This window comes from Ambystoma mexicanum, chromosome 3p (assembly GCF_040938575.1).
Source record: "Ambystoma mexicanum isolate Mex_15411 chromosome 3p, UKY_AmexF1_1, whole genome shotgun sequence".
NCBI lineage: Eukaryota > Metazoa > Chordata > Amphibia > Caudata > Ambystomatidae > Ambystoma > Ambystoma mexicanum.
In genome coordinates, this window is record NC_090925.1 from 607,945,283 (window position 1) to 607,966,859 (window position 21,577).

The 21,577-nt window shown below is 47.7% G+C and overlaps 1 protein-coding gene across 1 annotated transcript in view; it reads left to right on the forward strand.

The window, feature by feature from the left end:
- The window catches only part of CDH22 (cadherin 22), a 2,717,439-nt gene extending 2,697,472 nt beyond the window's left edge, over positions 1–19,967 (forward strand). The window contains exon 13 of the mRNA XM_069651359.1: positions 15,179–19,967. Coding sequence (XP_069507460.1) covers positions 15,179–15,720 — 542 coding nt within the window. The 3' untranslated portion in view covers positions 15,721–19,967. The remainder of the gene's footprint in view (positions 1–15,178) is intronic.
- The last annotated feature ends 1,610 nt before the right edge of the window (positions 19,968–21,577 follow it).

A 21,577-nucleotide genomic window follows, 5' to 3' on the forward strand; every position in this document is an offset into this window, starting at 1 on the left:
CTTTAATAACCTATTTCTCCCTGAAACACATAGGGCCTCATTACGAGGATGGAGGTAGCCCTGCCCTTAATAGGGGCATGGCTGCCTCCATACCAGGTTCCAGTATCGGGTTCCTCCAATGAGGATTTACCGGGCTATTCCAACCATAGAGGACCTGGTAAATCCTCATTGGAAAAACCCATCCCCATTCCCATTGAGCCCTCACAGGGCTCAATGGGAATGGGGAGGGAGCTAATAATGGTTATTAGCTCCTTGTTCCCCTCGTGGGACCCGGAATGGACGTCTGGTTTTACCAGACATCTGTTCCGGGTCCCGCTAGGGGACCTCGTAATCAGGCATCCTCTAATGAATGGTGCTGGTCCCGTACCGGCACCGTTCATTATGGGACCGCCAGGGTCGTAATGAGGCCCATAGGCTCCTCCAAGACTCCTCCTCTCAACCGAAGATCATCTTCTATCATCAATTGATCCTTGATCTCCCAGGGTCCTTTAAACTCATCCATGACCTCCTTCTTGTTTGGCTATCCATACTTCGTCCACTAAACCACCCTACTAAGAACTGCATCCTACTCCAAGCCACTCTTCCATTCCTCCTTTCTAACTACTGCATATTCACCCACAAACACCTCCTCAAGAAAGGCCACAATTTCCTCTACCCCCTCCACTGGTACCTCATCACTTTTCTCCTCCAATGGTGATTTTGACAAAAAATCTGTGAAACGGTTCATAATTCCGGGTACATACTCCACCGTGAAATGATATACTCCTGTACTCTCAAACGGATTCTGGCAATCCAAGGTGTAGCCCTCCTCATCCGTTTCACAGAGAGCACCTCAACCAATGGCTTGTGATCTGTTCTGACCAGGAAACACACATACTTCCTGAAATTCTCAATTCCTCACACACATGCAACGACTTCCTCTCAATTACAGAATACCTGCTTTCACATTCTGTTACAGCACTGGATGCATGAGATATTATCTTCTCCTCCTTTCCAATAACTTGAGAGAGTACAGCTCCTAACCCTTTCACACTTGCATCCACAGTGATGAAACACTCTTCCCCCACCTTGAAACCACCTAGATACCTGGCATTACAAATCCCTTCCTTTATCAACTCCAAAACCTCTTGACCCTTCCCATCCCATTCAAATTCCACCCCTTTCTTGAACAATCTACAAATGGGTTCTGACAATGTAGCAAAATATTTGATAAACTTGTTTTCAAATTCTGCGAGACTTAAAGATGACCTAACTTCCTCCTTGTTCGTGGGTACCGGTGCCTCTCTTATAGCTTTCATGGCATCATCCTTGGGGTGATACCCCTGCCCACTCACCACGTGACCAAGATATTCCACCACTCTCACTCTGAAATGGCACTTACTTGGTTCAATCGTCAACCCTCTGTCTGTCAATTTGCAAAATACCTCATGCAATCTCTTATGATGCTCTAATGCACTCCTCCCGTACATCAATATGTCATCTTGGTACAGCAGCATACCCTCAATCCCCTTATGAATCTTGTTCATCACCCTTTGAAATACCACCGCTGCTGACACTAAGCCAAACAGCATTCTGCAAAAGCAGAACAGTCCAAATGGTGTGATGAACGTCATCAGAGTTTGGCAATCCTCTGTAAGTGGTAATTGATTAATATGCTGCTGATAGGTCAAGGCTCGTAAATTTCACAGTATCTCTGACACTGTTTTGCATCTCTGCAATCATAAGCAGTGAGAATTTGTAGACTACAATGTTCCTATTAACATCATTGAGGTCTGCACACATTCTGATCTTTCCATTCTTCTTGTGTGACATCACGATAGGTCTGATCCATTACGCCACGTGCACTCTCTTATTTATGCCCCATTCAAGAGGTTTTTCCAGTTCATGTTCCACCTCTCCAATGATCAATATAGGAATATGTCTTAGGTTGTGGCACACAGGTTTTGTTTCTGATTTCAACACAATCCTGTGAGCAAATCCCAGCAAGCATCCACCCTTATTGTTGAATACTTCCAGGAATTGTTCTTCCTCATTGATATTGTTGTGTTGTGTTCAAACAACACAGGTTCATGCTCCTGGGATCAAGCATAATTCCCAACACTGCTTGTTCCCGCCACCCTAAAAGGTCCACTCCTTTTTTTGCCACATGTACGTTAGCCCCAGCTAACCTTCCTTTATATTCCACCACAGCCTGAAACATCCCTTTCATGGGGATCCTCGGCCTCTCATATCCAACAGGGTTCCTGATGATGGAACATTTTAGTGGACTCTTCAGACCTGCCTCTTGTAGTTTATTCAACCTGTCGTCAGACAAAATCCTATAAGGTGATCAACTGTCCACCGCTACCTTCACCTGAAAAGCATCAATTCTATTTTTGCAACTTTGACACTTCATGTGAGAATAATCTTCTCTAGCCTCCTGCACAACCACTACGCAGTCCTCATCATATGAGCTCTCATCCTTTTCACCTTCCTCAATGCATAATCTTTTTTTCTTCCTGTGGCATGTGACCGCAAAATGACCCTTTAGACCACAATTCGAACAATTTTGATTGATAGTAGGACATATTTTTGAGCTGGCTAAATGACCCACTTGACCACACCTGTATCACCTCCCTTTCTCACCATCTGAGAATGTGAAATACTTTTTCTTTCCCCCCTTGGTCTCGCTCTCTTTTCTTGGGTCCTCCTACTTCGCACTGATTTTCTTGTTCCTTTTCGTGACCACATTTACTTGACTCTGTTCTTTGCTTGAGTCAGCTTTTCATGCCCTCTGCCACATCCCCCTTTTTCTTTTCCTTTATGGTTCGGGAACAAAACTGTGCGTGCTCCACCTTTTTCGCAATCACAATTGCCTCCTCAAGGGTGGGATTCCAACACATCCATAACCTCTCCTGAGCTACTTGGTCATCTGGGTGTTAATAATTTGGTCCTTTATAAGTTCATCTGTCACCCATCCTGACCGTGAATTCACATGTGCTCGCTAGTGTCCTTAGAGTACTGACATACTCCTCCACCGACTCTTTGTCTTCTTGCTTACGAGTATAGAAATTTTCATGATGTATTGCTACATTCATGTTGGGTGCATAATAAGTGCCCAGCTGAAGAAGTGCTTTATGGTACTCATCCAGGTCGCCTCCTCCTCGAGCATCTATCATTGGTGGTAATTATTTGTATTTATTTTTACCTTCTTGTCCAAGGGCGTGCAAGAGCAACATCTTTTTCTTGATAGAGGTCATTCTATCATACTCGACTGAACCCAAATAGTTATGCCAATATTGTCTACGGTCACACCAGGGCATTGTGGGTGTCCCTGCGTTTGGCAGGAAAGTCTCAGGAGGATGCACTGTCACTGACATGTTCCCCCTATCTCCACTACAGTCTAGTAGCAACAATCTTGCACTGACTCACAAATAAATTCAGAAAATAAAAACGCACCAAGAGACTATTGTGTGAACGGGTACACCACTGGGTTGCACTTGGCTAAAGACACTACATTGATCATATGTAAAAAATGCGTAAAATATTATTTCTTTCTCTAAAATCCTTTAAAAGAAATGTTTGTTCCCTCATAACACTGCAACAACAAACATTCCCAGGCCAGGGCCGACCATAAGCTGTTTTAAGATCACACAGCACAGAACAATAGAGCTTCTTCGGTACTGGGATGAGGAAGATGCTCTGCAAACACCTGGTAATCCGCTCAGACTTTACTGTTGTTGTTGCTTCTGGTTGTCCTGGCAACCTAGATGGCTGCCATGTTCTCGCATGATCATGGGTGCTTTACTCTTACCCACAAGCTTTTCTACTGCAGCTGCTAGTGTGAGACCCTTGCTGACTCCTAGACCCAAAATCCACATCACTGATGTGCCACAAGGTTTCTGCAGCAACTCTTCCACAACCCGCTGGCGGCATGGGTCGCTCACCTGTAGTTCCCTTGCTCGGAACACTGCACAATGCGAGATCCGACTTCTTCCCATGTCGGCTCGGTTGAAATCCATGATTTGTCATCACCTAAATGAAGTAGGAAACACAGAGACACGAAAGAGGTAAGTCTGTTTATTGACAGAAACCCTGCAGCAAGGAAGTACAGCAAACACAGCGACCTCTAAAACTAACTCCCAATCATCTACCTCGCCATGTTCCGCATTCCCTCATCCACCCTAGAATGGCTCTGGCCTGGGCCCGAAACAGCCACAACAGTAAGGTTGCAGAAGTAAGACTCTGAGATGGAAGGGTCATGGTATTGGTTGTAAATATTTATTCAAAGTTGCAAAAAAGGACTTGCCCTAACTCTAAAAGGGTTTCCCTACTTCAACTTAAATAACTAATGTCAACATTTCCAAAGTAAAAGTCTGACTGTCCAGTGTCAAAATCCTAACTCCGTCCCTTACACACTAAGCTAACTAAACAAAAAGGGAATGTCTTCTTGATCCAGATGGGTATCTCCCTTGCCCTGGACAAAATGTTGTTCTTGTCACATTCGCTTCATCTAACACCAGCCACTCCTTGCCTGTCAGAGAAATGTCTGTCTTTCACCAGCCTTTCACAGGCTTATAAATCCGTTCTTTGGGGTCACAGACCTTGATTGGTAGCTTTGGCTAACCCCAGCCAGCTACTGCGCTGAAACACTTTTGCCTGGATGCTCACTCCAAGCTGGGTGGGTCCGAACCCATTGGTGCAGACCAGGATCCCTTTTACCATATGATGCACTGTGAAAGTGTTGCCTGGATTCTCTCGCCAAGCCGTAGACCTGGTTCATTCTCCTGTCAAGCCTTAGTACAATTCCAGGTACGATTTGGGTGCGAATCCCAGACTCGCGTTTTCTGGCTGTATCCTCAGTTTTTGTAAACTTGGTTCACTCCACTGCCAAGCTTTAGTACACGTCTGTCTACTATTTGAGTTTGAGTACCGAACTCGCCTTTTCAGCTTTTGCATTGATCTCCTTGACATTTCCGAGCCACTGTGGCTACCCACATACCTTTTTTCATGGAGCACATGAGTGCTGGCTCCCTTGATTCATCTGGGCTCATTTGCAATGCCCCGGTAGCTCCCAGAGTTTCTCTCCCCCTGCAGCAGCTACGCAAGTCTCCTCTGTTTGGAGACAGCCTGCTGCTGCGCCCTCGTGGTCCCTCAGTCTCTGGAACACCCAGAGTCTTGTTTCTGCTTCTGGGCTGTGTGGTCCTTGCTGCCTGGACTGGCCCCAGATTCTCTCCTCCTCTGCATAGTGTCCCGGTCAGCGGCCAGCTGCACATGGGGCTCTCTTTGGCTCACGTGGTTCCTCCTGAGAGGGTTTGACACTCTTTCAAGTCCTTCTCCAGTTTTTATCTTGCTTCTGCCAATCACTGACCATGGGCCAGTAGACGGCTGAAAGTTATTCCAACGCCGAATCGATATTGCTCTGCATTCCTTCCTCGTCTCAGTCCCCAGTGAGAATTGAGATGCTAACTCACTAGTCCTGTTCATCGTCTCAGTACCGAGTGCACATTGAGATGATAGCTCACTAGTGCTCCTCATCCTTTCAGTATACTCTACTAGAGTGGCCTTTGCAAAATAAATAGGATGTGGCTGTAGGTATTAAGCGGAGTGGGGGGAGAAAGAAAAGGAGGGGTGACTCTGGAAAAGGTCATCGGGGTCATGTGTTGGCTGGGAATACCATGTTCTCCCAAACTGGTTGTCGCTGGCCCAAAGGTGGTCTCCCCTCCCATGAGATGGTTTTTTGAGTACCGCACCCAGGGGGACTACCGGGTAGTGGCCTCACCACCCTTCCCTCATGGGAAGGAGTTCCCCTTCGGAAGCAGTGACATCAACCAATTCATCACAGTATATAGAACATTTCCTTCAAGTTCTATTTATTTCGTTTCACTCTAAACTACATGTCATTTGAATAGCATATTTGCTTCTAATAAATTGGATTGCATTGAATTGTGCACTCTTCCCCATTTAAGCTGCTTTGTATTGCGCACTTTCCCCATTAAATGTGTTTTATGTTGTGGTGTGATTGCATTGTGCACTCTTCCCCAAATGTATTTGCTTTATGTTTATGTGTCATTGCATTATGCCTTATTCACCATTGCCTTTGCTTTATGAGGTGCAATTGCATTGTGGTCTTTTCCCCATTGTGTTTTCTGTATGTGGAGGTGTCATTGCATTATGGACTCTTCTACATTGTCTTAGATTTATGTTGATGTGTCATTCCAGAAAGTCTGATTCTCTGGGTTCAATATGCAGACCCTTCAATCAGACATCCTAAACCCATGGCTCTCTGGCTGCACTGCACCCATCCCTCGCACCAAGCTAGGCCAGGGATGTGACTGAAGCTCCTCCAGCCCATGTGTAATTGTATTTGTAATCTATATTAAATTAGATTTCTCCATTAACACCAAATAAAAACCTATAAGTATACAAACAGTATCAAAGCATAACACATTCCTGATAAGATATACATACCACTAATCATTAAGACATTAAAAAGTTAAACATTACAATGTGGACAGGAGTCTGTAGTCCATGTTCTGAGCCATTCCTGTTGCCCAAGAGACAACATAATTCATGATAGGGCCTCTGCCACTGTTTCCAGCAGCCCAGTGAATTACATGCCAGAGTCTGGGCTGGGCATCCTGTGGCTATGTTTTTTTGTTTTTGTTTTTTGAACAATTTTTCTTATTTTAAACAAACAGCACGCCAAACATTACAACCATTTAGGACGTTTGTGATCAATATTAAAAACATTACATTATAAAATGCTCTCTTCCGTCCTCCCTCCTCCCTCCCCATTAACTTGAGCCATTATATCCCTGCCATCCACCTCAGCATCTTCAGGTGTCACATTTCACATGTATCGTCAGCTCATCCAAGTCTTCTGTTTCGTGTATGGCCTGGTGGGGGTTTACCATCAATGTCACCAATTGTCTCCAGGCTATCAGAGGACCCACCTCTTCTTCCCCACCTCTAGTGACTGCTTCATACCAGGCTGCAGTTTCTGCATCAGCCCATTTCAGGAGGTCTGCCCACCACATCTCTACTCTAGGCCGGTGGGCCGCTTTTCAGCACATTGCGATTCTGCACTTGGCCAAGATATAAGCCAGGTCCTTCATCTTGCTAATATGCTTTAGATTATGTGGCCTAGGAAAGCTCCCAAGCATACATGCCCAAGCAGACCCCACATGAAGCGCCACCCCACTGCTGGCCATTCTTGTTTTCTGTTCTACCCAGAATCTGTTCACTTCGGCGCAAGCCCAGAACATATGCAGCAGCTCAGCCTCCTCCTCCCGGCACCAGGGGCATTTTTGTATAGCCGAGCCTCCAAACCTGGCCATTCTACCGGGGGTCAAATATGCTCTGTAGGTGACATATAGTTGGATCTGCTGGAGTCACGCATTCCAGGACACTTTCTTGTGGTACCTTTGGGCTCTATCCCATTGTGCATCCAACATGGGTTCCCCCACCTCCTCCTCCCAGTCATGCCTCAGTTGAATCAGCTCCTTTCCTGCCTTTGTGTTCAGTAGCTCATATCTGAGATATCTCGTGCCCGCCCTCTGAGACATCGTACATCATTTCTATGGTGGCATCAGGTTCTTCTGCAAGTACTGTTTCGGGCCATCTTTCCCTCACCCGTTTCATAATCCTGGAGTAAGTAAGATATTGGCCATTATGCACCCCGTCTCCTCAATTAATCTCTAAAATCCTAATGCTTCCCCCTCCTGCCATATATCTCCAAGGGTGGCCAGGCCCACTGGTTCCCAGTATCTGCAGACTCCTTTAATCAGTTGTGAGCCTCCCCCACATAACACCACCAGCGGGACCTGCTGACAGAGCGGATCAGGGTCACCTACAGTTTGCCATGCTCTATGCCAGACCTCCCAGCCCAGCACCAACTGTCTCCCCATCTCCGCCACTTTCGCTTTGTGCAGCCACACTGTCTCTTTTAGGAAGTATGGGGCAGACTCACCCTGCAGAAGCCTGGCTTCCGCAGATTCATCTTCGGACAACCACCTAGCCACATATAGCAGCTGTCCCGTCAGGTAATACAATTCAAAGTTCGGCAAGTTTATACCCCCCTTGTCACACGGGTTTTGTAATTTCTAGAGGGCCACCCTGTTCCTAGAATTGTGTCATATGAAGCCCCTGCTCAAGCCATGAAGTCTGACAAAGAAACGTTTAGGGATCAAGTATGGGACATTTACAAAAAAGTGTAGCAGCCTGGGCGAAACCACCATCTTGAGCAAAGCTGCTCTTCCCATCATGGCGAGGGGCAATCTGGACCAAAACACCATGCTATTTTTGATACCCTCAACTGCTTTCTCCGTGTTGTATTTGTGCTCTACCTCTATCTTGTGGTATATGTTTATGCCTAGGTATCGAAACGTCTCGGTCTGCCAGGGTATCTGCAGAATGGGCAGTCTTTCTAGTGGAATATTCTTGTATCTCCCCAGGGGGAACATGCTGGACTTCCCCGGGTTTACTGATATGCCCGAGAGGGTGGCGTGTGTTCCATCACCTCCAACACATATTGCAGGTTCTCTTCCGGGAAGGGCAGGTAGAGAAGCATGTCATCGGCATACAGTGATATCAAGTGCGTGCTTCCTGCCGTACGGATCCCCACCTCACTGTATTGTTGCCTAAGGCAAATTGCCAACGGCTCCAATGCAAGAATATATAACATGGGCGACCAGGGGCATCCCTGTCTGGTCCCCCTACTGAGTCGCCATTTATCTGAGATTATGGTGCCGGTTTTTGCCCTTGCAATCGGGAGCTGTATAACATCTTGACCCACCTCATGTAACCCGGTCCTATCCCGAACCCTTTCAGGGCCGCCATCAACCATGGCCACCTCAGTGAGTCGAAGGCCTTGACTACGTCCAGCGACACAATGGACAACTCACCCGGGTCTTTCTCTGTTTGATCTATAATATGATGTAGCCTCCTGTGATTGTCCGTGATGTTTCTGCCAGCGACATAGCTTGATTGGTCCGGGTGTATGAATTTGCCAATTACTCACTTAAGCCTGTTGGCAAGCACCGCTCTGAGTATTTTGCTATCTTGATTGAGCATCTATAAGGGCCTGTAGGACCCACAGTCCTCATTCGGCTTGCCCTGTTTCAAGAGCGGGATGATCACTGCTTCTCGAAGGGATTCTGGCAACTCCCCCTGTTTGTATGCCTCAGTGAGCATGGCCAGCAGCAGCTGGAGTAACTCCTGCCTGTCCACTTTATAGAATTCGCTGGGTAACCCATCCGACCCAGGCACTTTACAAGTGGGCAGGTGCTGGATCACTGTCTCCAGTTCGTCTGAGGTGATTGGGGCCTCTAAGTCTGCTCGTTCCAGGTCGTTCAAGGTGGGCAGACCTATATCCTCTTGGGTTTCCAGCATTTCTTGACCCATGTCTCCACCTGCGTCCTCATACAAGCGTTTGTAATAACTGAGGAACTCTTCATTTACACCCTCCTGGGTATTGCAGATCTGGCCTTCCGCGTCCCTGACTTCTCTAATCACTGGTCGGGGTGTCTCATTTTTCTATAACCAGGCCAGCAGTCTGCCCGGTTTGTCTCCACCTGTATGCTGCCTTTCGACATACTTTTTATAAATCAGCTTACATAACCTATCCCAGAGCTCGCTGCTAGCCTGTTGCAACTCCCTCGTCTTTGCACCGTCTTCCTGAGTGGTCCCTCCCCTACGCATCAGGTCCTCTAACTCTCTTTCTGTTTCCTGCAACTCTCTTTCTATACTCCCTTCGAGCCCCTTGGATTTTGATATGGCTACCCCATGCACCACTACCTTGAATGCCTCCCATACTGTTCCCATTGATTGCACGCTGCCTGTATTGATGTTGAAATATTCCGTGATGGCTTCCCTAAGGTCCTCTCGGAATCCTGGCTCCTGTAGGGCCTCAGCTCTGAGCCTCCACGTCGGGATACGCGCTCTGGGGGGATGGTGCCGCCACCCCAAGACCAAAGTTGAGTGGTCTGAAAGCACCCTAGCTTTATATTCTGCGCCCACCATTTCTCCTGCTATCTCGGCGGCAGCGAACATGTAATCCAGCCTAGTATGCAGGTCATGCGGCGCTGTGTAGTGCGAGTATTGCCTGTCTATTGGGTGCAACCGTCTCCACACATCCTCCAGTTTGAGGTCTGTCAACAGTGCCCCCAACACTTTTGCTGCTGGAGTTGGTTTTCCCAGCTTGCTATCTGACCTATCCATCCTGAGGTTTAAGGTGCAATTAATATTGCCTCCCCACAATATCGCGCCACCTAACAGGGGGCTAATTTTATTATATAAAGACCTAAAGTAAGCTGCGGAATCATGGTTAGGGTCATATAAGTTTATGATGTTCACTTATCAGTTCTCCAAGAGTCCCTCCACCACCACCATGCTACCTTCTGGATCTGTCGTCGACCGGAGCAGCTGAAACGGCACATGCGTTGCCACCCATATGACAACCCCTCTTGCATATGCTGAGTATGTGGCTCCTGTGACACTTCCCTTCCATTTTCTCCTAACCACCTTCAGTTTCTCTTTGGTGAGGTGGGTTTCTTGTAGTAAGGCTATATCAATCCTCAACCTCTCCAGATACATCATTACTTTATTACGTTTTAGGTAACTATTGAGGCCCCGCACGTTCCAGGTCACAACTCTGAGGTTACCCGACGCCATTGACTTGATGTCCAACCTCTCCCCTCCACTTCCCATGTCTTTGCCGATGATTTGGAATCTGGCTCATTTTCTTCCCAACCCCACCAACTTCCCCATCCCACCCTTCCCCAACCATACCCCACTGCACACACCTCTTTCTCTCCCCCCTCCCCGCCCAGCCCCAACAAATGCCCAGCTCCATCCCTGGATCTCAGGTGCCCCCGCGTCTGGTCCTTCCTCGCAGCACCGAGGGCTAGGTCCCCGCGGGGTGTCACCGGACTTCTTGTGACCTCACTAAGCTTAATGCTATGGGTGTTCAAGGGTTGTCTCCCGGGAACTCCCGCTTATATGATTAGGCTTATTCAGTTCAAACGGATCTTGCAAGCATATACTTTCCAAACAACACATCCCCTATAAACCTTGTCTAATGCTATATTCTACTCCCAGTGTCTCGCGCTATGTCACCCTCGGTGCTACAGCCGCATATTACTTATCTTCTTCAGCTCCTGTCTGGATACCCGACTCCTGGGGGCGGCTCTGCATGTCCAGCCACCCCATAGCATCCTCTGGGGTTTCAAAAAACAATGTTTTGTTCCTATGAAACACCTTCAGTTTGGCCGGGTAAAGCAGCATATACCTGTTGCCTGTTTCCCGCAATCTTCTTTTCACCGCTCCGAAGTTCATTGTGCTGCGCTGCATCTGCAAGGTGTAGTCTGGGTATGCGGTTATTTTCGCTGGCCACCTTTTGATCGTTCCACCTTTCCGGAAAAATTCAAGTATTTTTTCTCGATCTCGGTAATTCAAGATCTTCGCAATCACTGGTCTTGGAGGGGTCCGAGGAGGCGGCTTCCTCGTCAGATCCCTGTGCACCCTCTCGACAGCAAACCCCTTGGTCAGTGCCCCTCCAGTTATTTCCTGCAGTAACATGGTTTCTACGTATTCCGTAGAATTAGGCCCCTCAATTCCTACTGGCAATCCATTGATGTAGATGTTATTACGTCTGGCGTGACCTTCTGCTTCTTCCGCTCTGCTTTCGAGGTTGCCCACCCGCTGCAACAGGGCATGAAGTTCTGATTTGTGGGAGGTGCAATCTGCCGTGTTCGGGGCCATCTCCTTTTCCAGGTCCCCGGTGCATTCCGCCAGTGTTCTCACGTCTTGTCTAAGGAGGTTTACCTCCTCCTGGACCGCGCCGACCTTAAGATCCAGTGCCACCTTCAGTTCATTCATGGCCAACCCCAATTTAGTCTACAAGGCAACTTTCAGGTCCGCAATCGCAGCTAGCACCTCCTGGACTGTGCCCGGAGCCTCTGCAGTCCCGGTGGTGGTTTTGTCCTGGTTGTGACCTGGCAATGTCTTGGCATAGTCATCTAGCGTGGGCTGCTTGCTCTTCGGTCTTATTGTTTTGTTAGCCATCGTGCTGCACCAACAAGGTCTGTGCCAGCCCTGCCACTTCTCGGTTGAAGGTCTGTGTAGTGTTGAGCTGTTCCTGGTGTATAGGGCCCACTTTGACTGTATTGGGGGTATGTGCCGACTGCCTGCTGCACTCCTGGAATGGGCTGTGTCCTCCCACGTACCAGGTCTAGCTCAATGTTATTCCACAGGCCTACGCTGTGTTTCTCTCAGACACTGGTGATCAGGTGCGTTCGCTGGTTCCCCACACTACTGCTCCAGGCCCTGACAGGACCTCATGGCTATTTGACCCGCAGTAGTGTCTTTAATGCCTCTTCCGAAACCCTGTCCTGGCAAAGGCTGCCTTCTGTGTGCTCTATGAAGTTTGGCGTATGTCTCAGGTGAGCTGCTTTGTTCTGCTTCGTTGTATTAGTGACGGGGTCCATCAGAACCGGGACCTTGTCCAGGTGGCTCGGTGACCTCTCTCCTTCTCTTGGCTATTTGCGTGAATGTCTCTGGCCCCAGTGCAACCCTCTAGCGTCCTCAGACCCAGGCGCTCATATTTCCCCTTTTCCCCCCAACCTGTGTTCAACAGCTGCAACTGCTCAGCCGCCGTGGATGCCACACTATGTACGGGGCCTGTGCTCACACACGCATTCTAGGGCTGGATGTGCTTCCTCTTGTCCCTGTTAGGTGCCGCCATGGAGCCTGGCTGTGCACAACCGTCGGGGCACTCCAACCCAATGGAGCCCCCAGTGTCCAGAGAGACCTCCACCACAGGCCTCCCTTCTCCGTTCTCCGTTATGCCAGGTCGCAGCACGGCCAGTCAGAGCACCCACCGGGGCCAGCTGTGCTTAGCCCCCCCCCCGCGGCCGACCCGGACTGCTTCCGGCACTATCCCTCAGGCGATACGGATCTCTGCAGGAGCCAGCACTTCTCGCCTTGTCCGGCCTCCCCCAGCTCTGACACCGCGGGGGCTTTTGCTCTGCTGGGCACCGCAGGGACCAACTGCGCAGCTCGGGGAGCACAGTGCAAGGCACCTCGCCGCACCATGCTCAGTGGCGGCAAAGCCACCAGGGGTGATTCGCTTCCACCCCCCACTGTGTCCTGCAAACGGTGTAGGCAGGGACCTCCTGCCACTCCTGTCCCCATCTCGGGCCACAATGTCCGTCACTCGCTCTGACAGGCCCCCTCCAGCTGGGTCCTTATGTTGTTCGCGGGCCGTGCTCCACACATCACATGAAGCCGCAGCGGCCTCATTCGCAGCTTCATCCACCTCCGTGCGCGGCCGCGACTTTGCAGTCAGTTTATGGCCCTTTGTCTGCAGTCTGCCATTTTGCCAGTCTCCCAATCTCGGGTGCCCAGCTTTCTTCCCGTGGTGGTGGCTTCCCTTGCTTGCAGCGGATCAGCCTCACGCTGCGCTCAAAGTGTGCACCGGACGTTCATACATCCCTGAGTGTGCTGCCAGCATGCTTTTTCGCACGGAATCTTTGTTTTCTTCAAGGATCGGTGGCGGATCTGTGGGAGCTCCCAAAGAGCACGTCCCTTCACGTAGCCATCAAGCCACGCCCCCCCTCCTGTGGCTATGTAGATGTTTTCGTTTACTAGTCCCATCTGTCCAAGCCAGTAAATTCAATGCCAAGGGATCATGGGAGTCACAGTCCAAAACATCTGGACAGACACAGGTTGCCTACCCTGGCTCTAGCGTATTATAAAGAGAATCCAATTTCAAAATGTGATCAGGGCAGGAGCACTAAATGCTGCATGCCACCCCTTCTATGTCTGTACCAGTTATTATCTGTTGACTGATGTGCTCTTTCTCTCTCACACATTAGATCCCTCGTGATCAGTACCAGTGCCCTTCACCCCATCATACAAGTATTTTCTTCTTGGTGAACACCAGTGATCTTTTCTCCTTCACTCATGTACTTTCTTGTGACACTTACTTCTCCCTTTTCTCATTGACCTGTTGGCGAGTATCTTGGTGAATAGCAGTGTACTTCCGCTTTTTCTCTGGCATAGACTCTTGATTGACAACCGTTTATATGACATGTTTCTCCCACCGCCTCCCGCTTGGGCGACAACAGTGTTCCTTTCTTTTCACTCCCATTTATCCCCGCTTGGATGACACCAATGTCCTTCTTTGATGTTTTCTTTGACCTCGGAGTAGTACTTCAAACAAATTGCTTTTATGGGAACATTTGTACTGAATGCTTTTTAACAAAGAAAGTCTTGCAGAGCTCAGCCGATAAGCACAAACAATACAGTCGCTCTTTCTAAACAACCCTTGACTCCCCCTCTTCACTTTTCACTTTTCCCTGCCTTCCATTCACCTGCCAGGGATCACGAGCTGCCGTCTTCACGACTCCTTCTCATCTAGCTTTGGTCATTTCGTGTTATTACTGTATCTACGTTAAGGCCACTGTCTCCCATGTCCTCCACTTCCACTGCCTCAGTAGCTCCTTTCATCATGTGTTTTTCCCTCCATTCTATGCGTCCAACCTCGCCCTCTTCATATGACAATAACATTTGTTCTTGTAGGGCACGTTTTCATCCCCAAGGTGGAATGTTGGTGCTGAAAATATATGCTTATTGGTACTAATTTTATTGACTTGAGAAGTCTGAAGGGCCGAGTAGAATTGCTGGGATTCAAACCTGTGACCACGAGGACACGCCCTACAGTTTACACATCAGTCCAGTGAGCCGCATAATCCATATCTCAGCTCTTCTCTTCAACCTTTCCATCTGTCTAGACTCGTTATTTCCTTTTTTAACACTCACCCATTCTTTCACTTGTACCTTTTCACATGTTTACCTCACCTCCATTTGTTTATCTATAGCTCTTGCCTTACCCTCACACAATATGCTTATCTTCCTCTCTCCATCTTCCAACTCCTTTGCCTCTCCTTATATCGTATTATGTTTTATCTCCCATGTCCTATATCCACACTTCACCTCCTCGCCTTTCCTTTCCTAATAAGTTGCACTCTTCTATCCTTACCTCTTCCCCCATGTTCTTTACCATTCAATGCCTATTTGCACCTTTCTTTCTCTTCTTGATCTGTAACCTATTGGTTATCTTCCCCCAGTTCGCCCCACCATTACCCTCCCACATTGTCTTATAATAAATGATATCCCTTTTTGTGCTTCTACACAGTGTTGATCCTGCTGATACTTACCCTCAAGCGCCATCACAAAGGCAACCTCAGCGTGGAAGAGGATGAGGATATGAGGGACAACGTCATCAAGTACAACGATGAGGGAGGAGGGGAGCAGGACACCGAAGCCTATGACATGTCTGCCCTTCGGAGCCTCTATGACTTCAGCGAGATGAAAAGCAATGATGGAGGGGGAGGCACAGGCGGGGAAGGAGGTGGGAATGGAGGCATGCCCACTGAGCTCCACTCCCTACCCCAGTGGTTCCAGAATCCAGACCTTGACTTTTCCCTATTCAAGGAATACATCAGCAAGAAGGTGGGCATGGCTGATGAGGATCTCTCTGTGCCACCCTATGACTCTTTCCAAACGTATGCCTTTGAGGGCTCCACCTCGCCCGCTGCCTCCTTGAGTTCAATCAACACTTGCTCCACCAGCTCAGAGCAGGATTTCTCATACCTCAACTCTTGGGGGCCGCGATTCCGGCCTCTGGCAGTGCTGTACACTGGGAACAGAGGGCAAGGGGATACAGAGGCTTCCTAGCCCACATGAAATCACGTCCCTGTCCCAAAGTGAACACAAACTTAAGAAGAGACACGTAACTTCAATGGAAATCGTCCCTTCTGAATTTTGGAATTTTCAGGGCTTTCCTGTTCTTGACGTCGGTGTCAGTCTCTTGTCTGAACAGACTCAAAGACGACACTAAAAGGAACTCAAGTCCATATGAAAGAAAGGAGGACAACCATGGGTGCACATAAAGATTAAGACTGTGGGTGTAAGTGGTCTACATAACCTGTGAAAGGCAAAGTATGTAGATTGGGTATGACAACAATCGAGAGAGAGAAAAGTGACGTCAAAGGAGAGAAAAGTCTGAAGGAAGCAGGGAGATAGGGGGAAATCCTGCCGAGAAGAGTGGCCAAGGAAAGACGAGAGACTGGACAGACATAGGATATAGAGGAGGAGAAAGCGAAGGCATCTGGGTAAAATAGGAGGGTTTGGGGAAGAGGAAAAGAGGTGGGGAAGAGAAAACATAACATAATACAGTAAAAGAGAAGTGGATTGAAGAATGGTAACGGTGGGATAAAAGGATGTGTGTAGCACACACAACAGTGTGGATGGGTAATGTGAGAAGGGCCAGAAGATGGAACAATATGTCTTACATTTCTTGGTCCAGTGTCTCTGTTCCATCAAAACCTCTGTGATTGTTCCTCTTTATGAGAGAGATGTTGTATGTGCAGTCCAAAGCCTTGTTTTGTCAGTCCCTATGCACCAACACTAATCAGCGTTTCTGAAGTCTTTCTTCCTTTTTTATCCCGACCTGCAGGCCTCAGACCGATTCCTGAAAATGTACAAATTCAATACTTTACTAATCACCAAGATATAAATGATTAAATAGTTCCCCTGAGGGTACATGGTCTGGCAAAGGAATTGACCAAAAGTGCTAAGGGTGTCTTTGTTCGTCCTTTTTGCATAGGAATGCATAATCGCTCAGCACATAAGAGGTAAGGGCATGCATTGGAGTGCCACATGCTTTCTTGTCTCTTCTTGCTCTGGTTGTGTTGATGGAAGATTCCACTGCAGATCCGCCCTCCTGGTCCCCTTGCCTTCTGTGTCTACTGCCAATGTGTTTATTTTACACCCAGCCTGCAGGTGAGGACTGGACAGTCGTCATTTACTGTCAGAGCCCGGGTGCCAGCTTGGACCACTTGTGTTGCTAGTTGCCCAGGCCTTTTTTGAACCCCTCTGCTTGAAGGTACCGACTGGTATGCTCCTGTATACAAGCATAGCGGTGATCCTATGACAAAAGAGATTGCCGACCTTTTGTTTGAAGTTGGAAGAAGAGGAACCCATTGTTTTGTGTTTCATGCAAAATGGTGTCGCTTTGATTTTTACCTCCAAGATGTCCTCTGATGCTCCAGTGTGGTACTGTAGGACCCCTAGCTTATAGCATACTCTCAGTCACATCCTATCCTAAGCACCTTCCTGTTCCTCTCAGACCCCCCCTTACCAGCCCCTAGTTCTGAGGAGTTAAGATTGGCTTCTTTCCTCACCAGAGATCTGAGCACCCTCTTTAATCTGCGCCCCTCTCCACTGTCATCACAATGACTCTGGTGATCATGTTTGCTCAGAAGTCTGCACTTAGAGATTCACACTCACATATGCTTGGGGTACTTGTGACTGAGTGTCAGGGATTTTGCTATCATGGTTCCCTGTACAAATGACTATGGGCCTCATTACACGGAAGGCGGTGGTCCACGGTGCTATTAGCACCCTGGACCATGCTGGTAAAATACCGGCACCGCCTTGGCGGAAAGGGGATTTACCGCCCCATCCCAAGGTTGGAGGGGCGGTAAATCCCCCTTCCGCCATTGCCCTTCCCCATTCCCATTTCTGCCCCATAGGGCTCAATGGGAATGGGGAAGGCGCTAATTACGTCACCGCAATTTTGCGGTGCCGTAATTAGCTCTGAGGTCCCTTAGCGGGTTGGTATTTAACGCCTGCAAAAAGCAGGCGTTAAAACTCCAACCCGCTAAGGGACCTCGTAGTAAGGCGGCAGGGATTTACCGGTACCGGTATTTTACCGGTACCGGTAAATCCCTACCGCCTACCGTGTAATGAGGCCCTATGTGTGTTTAGTTACCGGGACACACGCATGTTGTGCAAACAGATCACGGGGAATGTGCAAACTGAATGTCAGCGCTGTGCTGTGCCTGTAAGAATGAATTGGGTTAAATTAGCAAAGTAACACTGATTCTCCCAGAGGGAAGGACTGGCAACATAATATAACACAAGTGAGTCTGAGTTGAGTACTGGTGAGTCACATGCACCCGCAAACTAGTTTTTGACAGAACATTTCTGAGCTGAGCATTGGCTCTCACAGTTATCCTTGGCTAGGGTTGTGAAACTGGGCTTCTTGGAGTCAAGTACATGGGGCTCACATGTAATATTGGATTCAGTGTGGAAATGCACAATTTCTGACCTGAGTGCAAGTCTCCTTTTCTGGTCCAGCATCTGAGATAGGGGAAAGGCTTGGAGTGTCTCTGATCTGAAGGTTGGGACGCCTGTGCAACTGAGAACCGACTGGGATTTAGCATCTGTTAGCGGAAGACTGAAGGCTCACTTGTGACCCTGGATAATGTAAAGACCTGTAACATTAGCCAGTTGAGTACCAGAGACACACCTGTGAATGCCGAATGTTTATAGACAGTGATAGTTTGCAGGGCTAATGCGCATGTGGATAGCTTAAATGAGAGAAAGTGCTGTGATCACAGAGCCCTGAATTAATCTGTGACCATCTGCAAATGCAATATGGGACTGTCTTTCTGAAGGGGCCACAGCTTCTCTGTTGATGGTCTTAAATACATTGGGCCTCATTACGAGTCCGACGGTAACCGCGGCGGTAAAACCGCCTGGTTACCGCCGGACTCATATTACCATTCCGCCTCAGTGACTCCCGGAATTAGCAGGGCATTACACCCCTGGTTTCCCGGGAATTCCGGAGGCGGAATTCGGTAAATCCCCATTCCCATTGAGTCCAATAGGGCTCAATGGGAATGGGGAAGTGGAAACACTGGCACCATCTCGTGATGGTGCTGGTGTTTCCACGTCCGCCTGCAGGCGGGAGGTGTTCAACCCGCCAGGTCAGACCTGGCGGGAAGATCACCTTCCGCCTGCAGGACTCGGGATCGGGCGGTCCGGAATTAACAGTGGCGGCGGGTTTACCGCCACTGTTAATTCCGGACCGCCCGACCTGTAATGAGGCCCATTGCCTCTTCTGCAGAGGTGTAGGCACCACCAACAATCTGTAAATGCCCACTCAGCATAGCTGTCAATTCGCTTCAGGCCACACTTATAAGACAATCCTGGCTACACCTCTGCTCCTGTGCAATTAAAATAGTTTATATCTGACCACTAGTAGGGGCCTCCAGCAGGTTCTGAATACTGCAGACTACCCCCTTGCACTAACTGAAAAGCCTACCGCTCGGCATCACCCAAGGCCCAGCTTTTTGAACTCTGCCCTGATTCTGGGCACTTCCATAAAACCAAGTGACTACCGCAAACCTTGACAGAAAGCCAGTACACACTATTAACCTAGGATAGGACCAAGGTCTAAGGCAGAACTGAGCCGAGCGCCATGGCAAACGTAAGACTTTTGATAGTGTTAATGACTAAAGCAAGCCGGGACAGACACCAGGACTCACAACTCACATAAGATATAGCCTGGGACTATGGCCGAACTGAGCCGAAGATAAACGTATCGATTTGGGTAGGGTTAATTACTCGAGCAAATCTCGACCGATCCTTTGTACTAACTTCGGATTTAAAGCAGATATTAACCTGGACACCTGCTAGCCTGGGACAGGACAGCCTGCAAGGGGCAGTACGCATGGGTGTGGTGGAAAGCATAGAGTTAATTGTCAGTAAATGCTAGTGAATAGAGCAAAGCCCGACAGGGGACTGACCAAGCCAGGCTATACAGCCCTACTTTACAGGGAGCGGCATGTGATATGACAGAACTTATGGCCTGCAGCCTATGCAGTGTGCCTGTTTCTTCCTCTATGGGTGTGAGTTGGGGGCGGGGGACTGTCGTATATATCGGGTTAGGGAGTGGGGGGTCCAGACTGGGGAAGAGACAGTGGAGCGCTGGAGAGGAAGACTGATCTCGTAAATCTCACAGTGTCACCTTATTCCCCATGTTGATTCATATCCTTTCAATATTTATTTATTTAATAATTTATTTTTTTGCAAGGCCTCTGATAGGCCAACAAATTAAACATGTTCCGATCATCTCCTCTGTGTCAGTCATTTATTTTGTTTGTGCTTGGCAGCGAGGTGAAGGGAGCGCCTGGTTTCGGGGCGCCATGCTGCAGTGCTCCTGCAGTTTTAACACATGGCACGGCCTTGAAGGATCCAACTTGCAGGGGGATGAGCTAAATAATGTTGTATGTTATGCATGACTTGGTAATGCAACACCCAGGTTCACCGCATTCCTAGGGCTTTGGATCTCGACTGCGACGGAAACAGAAGGCTTGCTCTGCTGTGTCTGCGTTATCTTCAAGCCAAGTTCTTGAACTTTTGGTGCCGGATCAAGCCACCAACCAGCCACCATCAGCATTGCAAATCAACCTCGGGGAACACATTAAAGAGCTGAACTCCAGAATAAGGCTGTGCATAAGGTTAATTCAGCTCAACACCTCCTTACCAACTACCAACATGCAACCAGCCATATATATTCAGAAAAAATGCTCTTAACTGCTATATGACTGTTGATCTAGAAGTCCTTTTTATATTTTCATTGCCCATTCTTATCTTAATATAATAGTTTCAAACCACGAAAGAATTGCAAGGCAATTGAAAATGATTGTGTAAAAGTAAATAGAATGTGTGTGACACTGTCCATTGATGAAGTATCGTATGTATCGTTTTTATACAATGTAATAAATGCATAAATACTGAAAAAATGAAAACGAAAAAAGTTAAATGCTAATTTTATATAAAATACAAATGCCAAAACTATATGGTGCATCAGATAATTTCCAAACATGGTCATAGTAGTGATAGCCTTAATATTGTGTGTATTTCATTAACACATACAGGTATTGATTATCTTTGAAACTCCCCAGGCAATTTAATTGTATTGTCATTATAGAAGCCCCAGGAATCTCCATACATTTTTTGTATCCATCACTCCCTGTCGAGTGGGAAGCAAATCCCAGCTGTGCCAGGCATGGACATGTATAGAATTAATTGCTCAAACTGCTGCAGGGCATGGAGAGGCTGTCTTCATGTGTATTTTGTAACCATCTGTCATATGTCTATCATTCATCTGTCTGTATATTATGCAAAAGTCTATTACATTTTGTCAATCAAACATCCAATGTTTAAATATGCATCATGCCTGTTCTTGGCTGTCATGTATCTTTTCTTAGTGATTATCTATATGTCCTGAGATTCACCTAAATTATGTCTTTCCAGGAATGATCTGTCATCCACACATTGTCCATCTGTCTGTTCATCTTTCAGATGTTGCAAGATATGTTTGTCTGGTTCACCAGCCTGTCAATGTCACAGTCACCTGTCCATTACTTTGTATAGACCACTCTCTATCAAGCCACACATCTCTTATTGACATATGGTGAGAACAAAATGTAACTCACACAGCTTATACTTTCTGCACATTCTTTGCATTTCTAATTTCTTTGGTTTTCCTTTTTATTAATGTGTGCATTTATGTATATAATGCTGTTGAAATAATAAACGTTAATCACAAGATGCAATTGATATCATAATGTACACGTTGAGCATCACCCTACAAATATGTGCCAAGAAAATGTACTCGGTATTAAGCACAAACAGAAGTTGTTCATGTGCACGTGTTCTTCTTTGTGCGAGAGATGTT